We start from the raw sequence: 8,776 nt of genomic DNA, 5'->3' as shown, positions 1-8,776 counted from the left end.
AGCGAAGCGAGGGCGGGTCGCTAGTTATCTATACATTGCTGCCATCTAATAGGAAGGTCATTCGTCACTTTGCGATAGAACTCTGGTAATCTAGATTCTACTCCTCCTCGCGTCGTTTTCCTCATTACTGAGGGTCGAGACTCCCCCGCTGCATCAGTTTCTCCCGTACGACTTCCCTCCATCTGCCGCGATCCTTTGCTTCATGAAGGACATTGTGGAAACTGATGCTCAGAGAAGATCGTTCTACAAACTGTGTGAAAGCATTTTGTACTGCCTCTTGGGAAGAAAACTTTTTATCGCGTGGAAAATTGTCCAAATCACGAAAAAAATGGTAGTCCGTTGGAGCAAGGTCTGGCGAATACGAAGGGTGACAAATGATTTCTAATTGCAGTTCTTGTAGAGTTAAAAACGGTTTCTCGTGCTGTATGGTGAAGACCGATTCATGAGTCGGGGTTGTTTCACTACAAGTTTTGCTATCATTGTTCGGAGTTCGGCACAGTAGACATCTGCCGTTATTGCTTGACCAGATCGGAAAAAGCTATAGTGAATAATACCATGCTGAGACTACCAAACAGTTACCATTAATTTTTAATTGGTAAGCTTTGCTTTAGGACACTGTTGCGGCGTTTGACCTGGGGTCAGCCATTGCATTTTTCGCTTACGGTTATCGTAAAGAATCCACTTTTCATCAGATCACAATTCGATCCAAAATTCCTTCATATCTGTATCGATTCAACAAGGCAACACAAGTCTCAACACGCGTTTCTTTCTGCAGATCAGTCAAATCACGAGGCACCCATTTTTCATTTTTATTTTTTTATTTTATTGTTTTGAAGCAAATGAGTCGATATTGTTGGCAAAGTCACGTTAAACCATGCCGCTAATTCCTGGGTAGTTTGGCTCAGATCGACTTCCACCATCTCTTTCGATTCATTGTTATTCACATACCTAATATGTGGGCGGTCTTCCACGTGGTTCGTTCTTCAAATCAAAATTTCCATCGCGAAAGCGTTTTCACCAAAATCGCACGGTGCGTTCATTAGCAATCCCCTCTTCAAACGCAACATTGATATTGCGAGCTGTTTCTGCAGCGTTAGTTCCGCATCGGAACTCGTATTCAAAAATCACTCGAATTTTTTAAGTATCCATCTTTCTTGTCTAAGCTGAATAAAAAAAACACAATTGAAAGTCGACAATCGAAGGTTGCACATTTTTTTAAAACAAGAAGCTCATAGGTACCTAGGTTTCATACTCCAGTTTAGGTACCATTTGAAAAAAGTTTCAATCAAATCTAAATTAAACTCAATCTCAATCTAAAACTAAATCCCAAACCATGAAGGTTCTATGTCAATTCGAAATATGTACCTATTATAATAAAACGGCAATTTTTCATACTTTAACCCCTATTATTAATATTAACTTAGGTAAGTATATAGCTATTACAGAAAATTACTAAAAAATATCGACATCCGCTATACCTACACCTAATATGACCTGACAGGCTAATTGGGAATTTACTCTAGGTTTGTGGGGACCTTTTAGAATGTGAAGATTAGATACTAGAATTAAAAAAGCTTTTAAGATGTTTGCTCTTTTACTGTCGTGGGAGCGTAAACGGATTTAACCAAATGTAAAAAATGGTACAACGAATTACTTTGGCCTGTCAGATATTAATTTGCCGGTTCGCATGGTGGGGGCGATCGATCGAGAGGTTTGAAAATTGCAAAAAAATAAATACGAGCGCGCTACGGAAATTATTATGGAGACGGTGCGAGAGAGTAAGAGAAGAAGATAGGCGAGGAATGGGAAATACATAGATCTCAGCAGCTGCATGCACCACACTACTGATGATTTTCATTACTTAGGTTTTTGAAAATCGGCAGATTGTATAATCCCCATAATCATTGATATTTTTTATTGCTAACATCGCTGGAGGAGTTCACGGCCTATCTGGTGTTAAGTGTTCCTCTTATAAGTGAAATATTCATTACAATAAAGCTTAAATTACAGATGATAAAACTACCTTTTTCATAAAGAAATCGGAACATCATAGCTTACAACATTCTGCTACACAATCGGTAAAAGAATTATTGTTTCCATAATGCCTGAAAATCAATATAATAGGTTGGGGAACAAGTTTCTTCGCATTTTTGAAGAAAATTCACAACATTTTTTAATATAGTTTATTTACATTTAACTAAAGTATGTAGGTACCATTTTGTTCGATAACTTTTTGCCATCTTGTAGGTAGGAACATGATCCCATTGCTATAGAAATTTTGGGGCTTCTGATCAAAATACCGCGACAATTGGTTTTGACTGTCCTCTCATGATGTTAACCTGACACTGCCTAAAGAATTCTGAAGACGGAAACAGGTGGAAATCTGAAGATGCAAGGTCAGGACGATACGGCGGATGCATTAACACCTCCCAGCCAAGCTCTCTTAATTTTTGCTGAGTGGATAAAGATGTGTGAGGTCTAGCGTTATCATGTTGAAAAACCACACCCCTTCTGTTGATTAATTCCGGGCGCTTTCTCTCAACTTCTTGCTTTAATCTCATCAGCTGTTGTTCGTAGTAGATTTCAGAATGGTCCGGCTTTTTAATAACAGTTCATAATGAATAATGCCCTTCCAATCCCACCACACACACAGCATCACCTTGTTGCCAATAGGGCCAATTTCCATATAAATATCATTTGATTAATTATTTACCTGATTATTTAATTTTTAACTGATTTTCTTTTAATATTCATAATTAATTGATATGAGTCAACTGTAAAAGAGAGATAGAGAGACAAAGAAGTCAATTTATTCTAATACAATTTTAGGAATATTGTATTCTTTTTTTTATAATAAATTTGACTGAACCGTATTTTCTTTTTTTCTAATACATGTCTCACTCAGTCTCACGTGCGTGGGTAATGCCCTCGCGCTCTTACCCACAGAGGTATTAAATTTAATTTAAGGGATGATTGGCCCCTTGGATCGGTCTGTCTTTTTTAAGATGTTTTAAAATAGTTGTCTGGTGGATATATATAAAAATCAGCTTTCAGAATTTACGTGAAGTTAGGTCATTATTTTGGGAGCTTTAAAGCGTCTGCAAAGCAATTCGGCCTACGGAAAGTGTCTGGGAGTATTGGTGATTTATTTTTAAGGATATTGCCTAAAATATACGTAATAATCAGCTTTCAGAATTCACGTGAAGTAGGTAATGATTTTATGTACCTTGAATACTTGATATTATCTGAAAATTGGCCGTCTAAGCAAGGTAGCAGGTAGGCATGCGTTCTTAGTACATACTAACACTACGGCCGATTGCGTACTGTTGCAAATGATGTGACAATAAAAACCAGCAGCGTAACGACAAGTTCTTTTATTTGTGCGAGAATGCAGAAAGCAGGTAGAAATGGCTGGCACGGCTTGTTTTATTAACACTATCCCCCCTTCATTGGCTTTGGCTGGCGGCGGCGGCGGTGGCTGTGGCGGAAGGGGGCGTGTTAATATGGCTTGGCGGCTTGGCTGGCCGCAGGGCATGACAGCTGACGTCACGTCCGTTACAGTACATTTCGTTCATTAGAAAATACGTGACGTCTGGGGGCCCTGGGATCTTACTCTATTAGTGAAAGTTTCTTAACGATCTCGATAGCGTAAAAGTTAAGCCAATTTTGTATGCAGTCGGAACAGCGCCCCTAGCGGCAAACGTACGCAAACGATCCCACTCCATACAAATATGAGCTAACTTTTACGCTCTCGAGAACTTTAAAAAACTCGCACTAAGCACACTGGTGTGGAAATTTTGATGTAAAAATGAACCCTGACCCTGTGATTGCCCAAAAGTTAGTTACTGACAATACTCCAATCAACTGCATTACATTACGGCTCCAGTAACCACTTAACACCAGGTGAGCTGTGAGCTCGTCCACAGATCTAAGCAATAAAAAAATAGAACATTTTTTTTTTATTATAGAATATATTTATTGAAGTAAAAGTTAACATCTATTTCTAATTATTGTTGTACATTAATTTAATAAGAGTTTGTTATTTTTCTTCTCCTCATTTGTTCTAGCCAATCTTGTAACTGATTTGAAGGTAGTAATGGTTTACGTTTATAATAATCAGTAGGTGGCTTGCCCTCTTCAAGTCTCACAAAGTAGTGACTATACTTATAGCGCACCTCACCCAATCTGCCTCGTGCATGTCTCCTTATACCTTTAAACACCATACCTTTTCCTGAAAACGATTCCGCTGAAACAAAGTAATTTTACATTTTGATATATTTTCTTTTAATGCTTTAGTATAAATAAGTATCTATAACTAGATAAAAAAATAACAGTTACATACCAACCCAAAGATTACTTTTGAATTCTACATTGTGGTCTTTGATGGCCATCTCTTGAGCTTCCAATACAGCTTCCTTTACAAATAATGCTCCTTTTTTATTGACAAAACTTAATTGTTTTAGTGCTTCATCAACAGTCATTCCTCGTATGAGACAGGCTACATACCAAAGCTTATCTGGGCTGTATTTAATATTAGTTTTTTGATGACACACAAACTAGAACATAATGAATTTCAAAATTATAGTATTGGATTGCACTGAGTTGTGGTAAGGCATGTAGTAAGCCTAGGATATGTTTTTTTTTTTATTGCCCTTGTAGGCAGACGAGCGTACCCACCTGATGGTGAGTGTTTACCGTCGCCCATGAACTTCACCAATGCCAGGGGCAGAGCCAAGCCGCTGCCTACCGCAAAATGTATTGCCATCCTGCCTATTTTATTATGTTGTATATACATGTATGTACATGTTTTTGTTTAAAATGTAGGAGAGCTGTTTCAGGGTCAGTAGCACAGCATTCATGTTTGCTATGTTTATGGGCTTTTGTAGCTTACGAGCAAGGAGGACGTGGGGTTACTATCAGTATAGTTTCGTAGAGAATGCATCTATTATGAGCCCATATCAAAAGACAAGAGTCGTTCCTGTCTACAGTATGACAGGACACGCACTAATTAAAAAACTGCAAATGCAAGTGTGGAGAATTTTAGAGTATTACTTAAACAATTAGGCTAAAGTATGACATATATGTACATGATGACATATATGAAATATATGTACTTCTACATGAGACTAGTATTGAGGTAGTATTAAAATTTGAAAATAGATGCATTGAGAAAACCGTTTGGAATAGATCTCGAAAGGCAATACTATAATAAACCGCAGAATACACCGCTTAACAGTATGTGCTTGTAAAATCTTCTATCCTTAAGTAAAAAGAAAGTATGGTAAAATAATTAAACTTACTGCTGGTCGAGTTGGTTCATCAATTTGTTGTGGAGGATAAATTTTCTTGTTATTTTGAATAAAAGATTTTGGTGCAGTCGCCTTTGTCCATGCTAGATGTAACGAATTGGTGTGAAAATTGTTACATTGATTGTACTTCAAATTGGAGACGAAAATATTTTTAAATGGATTAAACATGTTGCAAATGTTATTATTTTTAGGTTAGGGATGGCGATTTGAGATCGATTAATCGAATAACCGATTTTTTGCCATTTCTTAAATCGATATTTAGTTCTGAATCGATATTTCACCCTTGAAAATTGACATTCGATTTTTTCAGTTTTGATAAAAAACCATAAAATTATTTCCAATTAGGAATTTAAATTACGCGCTCCACGCGCTTTAATTTTTCAACCAATAAAGAATCAGGGACTATATTTTTGCGATAATTCGATACTCAGTTAAGTTTACACTTATTTTGATTTCATCTATTTTAATGCTTTACGCAGACGCCGACTTCAACACCTCAAAAGGCATCCTGATCGACGAACAATTCGAATTCCGTGCGAAACACTCGTGCATTCAAAAGTGTAACGTCTCACGGACCACATTTTAGTAGAGCTAATCTTCGATATCTTATACCCTCTTCTTCGATTTCGCGGAGGTGTTTGACAAACTCTGACAACAGTTTAATTTACAAACTGTATAGTCATAGTCGTGCCCATAGATTATACACTTAAGTCGTGCCAGTAACCAGTCATGCTCATATTAAGAGACTTCTTGTCGAACCGTTCGTTTCGATATCGAGTCTAGGGAGCTCTCTGTCTCCCCGCTACCTTTCAGCCTGTTTATTAACGATATACCCAAGTCGCCGGTGACCAACTTAGCCCTGTTAAATACGGCACTCCTCTACTCAAGTAGGAATGTCTTTCATGCATAGTAAATTCCAGATCGTGGCCACTAATTTAGGACAGTGGTTCAGAAAGTGGCGCATTGACATAAACCCATGAAAAGCACAGGCATGCTCTTCAAAAGGGGTCGCCCTCCCGATACTACTGTTAGTATCTCGTCACCAATTAGGCGCGATAACTATTCTCGCCATAAAAATCTTTGGCCAGCCCATACCGTGGGCTTCGAAGACTAAGTACTTAGGCGTCCCTCTCGACAAGGGGGCGGGGGGTGACATTCAGGCCCCACATTAAGTCAGTACGCGACGGAGCCGCTTTCCTACTCTGTCAACTCTACCCCATGATCTGTTTTTTTTTTATTGCCCATGTGGGCAGACGATCATATGGCCCACCTGATGGTGAGTGGTTACCATCGCCCATGGACTTCAGCAATGCCAGGGGCAGAGCCAAGCCGCTGCCTACCGCTTAATACTCTCTACAAGCCTCGTTTGAAGAAGGACATGTCATAGCGCTCGGGAAACACTATGGAGGGGAGCTCATTTCAAAGCCGGATGGTACGTGGCAAAAAAGATCTCTGGAAACGCACTGTGGATGACCGCAGTGGCTCCAGGTAGTATGGATGAACTCTACTCCGGTGGCGGGCGGTGCGATGGTAAAAACGAGATGCCGGTATCATCTCGAACAATTCCTCAGAGCACTCCCCATGGAACATACGGTACAAAATACAGAGGGAACCGAAGTCTCTCCGCAAACCCAGAGGTTCCAAACGATCCGTGAGAATCGGATTATCGACAATCCGAACGGCCCTCCTCTGTATGGAGTCAAATGGAAGAAGCTGGTATTTGGGAGCCCCGGCCCACTGATGGGAGCAGTACTCCACGCGAGACCGGACTTGTGCTTTATAAAGCAAAAGTCTTTGTCCAGGCGTGAAGTACCGCTTCGCTCTGTTGAGGACTCCCAGCATTTTGGACGCCAACTTGGCTTTGCCTTCCAAATGACTCCGAAACTGGACATCGCTCGAAATGTCGACCCCAAGTATCCCGATACTCTGGGAATGTTGCAGGGATACTCCTTGGAATAGTGGCGCCATGACAAAGGGGTTCTTCTTCGCAGTGAACGCGCAAACTTGTGTCTTTATCGGGTTGAATTGAACTTGGTATCTCATTCCATCATATCATTCGGAGACTCGCCCCAGAGAGTTCTCCACTTCAGACACAAGTTTTGATCGTCTCTCTTGCACCACGCTCCGAGAGAGACTCTGATGGCCGATATATCGCGCATCCCCCGTGCTGTCATCTGCATAGCAATGCATGCCATCAATAGACATCATGTCATTGATATACAGGATGAAAAGCGTGAGGGAGAGCACCGAACCTTGTGGAACGCCAGCGTTAATGGCCATAGTATCAGAACAGTCACCGTCTACAACGACCGTGATGCTCCGCCCATCCAAAAAGCTAGCGATCCACTTGCAAAGACCCTCCGGGATTCCATAAGATGGTAGCTTTGATAGAAGTACTCTATGCCAGACCCTGTCGAAGGCCTTCGCGACATCAAGGCTCACAGCAAGAGCCTCGCCCTTGCTCTCCAAGGCTTCACCTGTAAGTAAGGTATACAAGAAGATCGCCAGCTGAGCGACCGTGACGGAAACCGTACTGTCGGTCACTGATCAGCTGGCGATCTTCAAGATACTTCAGGAGTTGTGTAATTATTATTCGCTCCATCACCTTGGAAAGCAAGAAAGTTATCGCGATAGGCCTATAGCTCGATGGGTCCGACCGCTCACCCTTCTTGGGGATAGGGTGGATGTGGGCGGTCTTCCATGAAGACAGAACCCTGTTAGTGCAATAAGAGAGGCGATACAAACGCGTTAGCGCAAGTGTCAGCTCAGGGGCGCACGTTTTCAGAACCACTGCGGGGATGCCGTCTGGCCCACTCGACTTATGGACGTCCAGGAGTCGGAGCTCCCACCTGATTGCACACTGTGTAAAGCAGATATCCCACAGGGAGCTATCACACCGGACCATGTTCGGGGGTGTGGCACCCCCGTCGTCCACAGTCGAGTTCGAGGCGAAGAGTCTCTTTCCCCCTGTGGGCCAGAGTGTCATCGGACTTGCGCAGTGGTGGGAGACTAGACCTGCAAAAGTTTCCTTCTGCAGCTTTGGCGAGCGACCAAAAAGCACGGCTCCCTGAGGGATAGCTCTGTAATCGCTCGCCAACTCTAGCAACGTGCTCCGACTTCGCCTTGGCAATTACCTTCTTGTAGGACCTGGAAGCGGCGTTATATTTCCGCCTTTCCCCTGAGATGTTAGGGTCCCGACGTCTTCTGGCATTATCCCATGCCACGTATGCGGACCGCTTGAGGTGTGCAGCATCCCTGCTGGCATTGTTAAACCAGGATCTGCTGCGACCCCCAACGGGGGTCCCACCTCCGGTCCAACTTCAGAGGAGGGAATAAACAATTCCATCCCCTGGAGCACCACGTCTTTAAGACGGTCCGCACAGACGTCAGGATCAGCAGAGGAAAAGCAGAACCGCCCCCATGGGTAGGATGCGTAAAATTCACGCAATCCATCCCAATCAATAGCG

The 8,776-nt window shown here is 41.9% G+C and overlaps 1 protein-coding gene and 1 long non-coding RNA gene across 2 annotated transcripts in view; one reads left to right on the top strand and one right to left on the bottom strand.

The window, feature by feature from the left end:
• Nucleotides 1-8,776, top strand: part of LOC134199970 (uncharacterized) — a 111,080-nt gene that overhangs the window by 99,952 nt on the left and 2,352 nt on the right. The gene's annotated exons all lie outside the window — the stretch shown is intronic.
• LOC101745675 (large ribosomal subunit protein uL22m) lies at nucleotides 3,952-7,781 on the bottom strand. Its single transcript, XM_004927833.5, has 3 exons — nucleotides 5,301-7,781; nucleotides 4,343-4,556; nucleotides 3,952-4,246 (listed from the first exon to the last, which is right to left on the bottom strand). The coding sequence occupies exons 1-3, from the start codon at nucleotides 5,475-5,477 to the stop codon at nucleotides 4,026-4,028; spliced, it is 612 nt and encodes a 203-aa protein (XP_004927890.1). The 5' UTR covers nucleotides 5,478-7,781; the 3' UTR covers nucleotides 3,952-4,025.

This window comes from Bombyx mori, chromosome 13 (assembly GCF_030269925.1).
Source record: "Bombyx mori chromosome 13, ASM3026992v2".
Taxonomy (NCBI): domain Eukaryota; kingdom Metazoa; phylum Arthropoda; class Insecta; order Lepidoptera; family Bombycidae; genus Bombyx; species Bombyx mori.
This window is presented reverse-complemented; position numbering and strand designations above follow the sequence as displayed.

Excerpts from the sequence above, each read along its gene's own strand:
- LOC101745675 (XM_004927833.5), bottom strand. The coding sequence starts at position 5,477 with ATGTTTAATCCATTTAAAAATATTTTCGTCTCCAATTTGAAGTACAAT. Across the intron at positions 4,557-5,300 it reads ATGAACCAACTCGACCAGCA|TTTGTGTGTCATCAAAAAAC; the intron begins GTAAGTTTAATT and ends ATTATGTTCTAG. Across the intron at positions 4,247-4,342 it reads CAAAAGTAATCTTTGGGTTG|CGGAATCGTTTTCAGGAAAA; the intron begins GTATGTAACTGT and ends ACTTTGTTTCAG.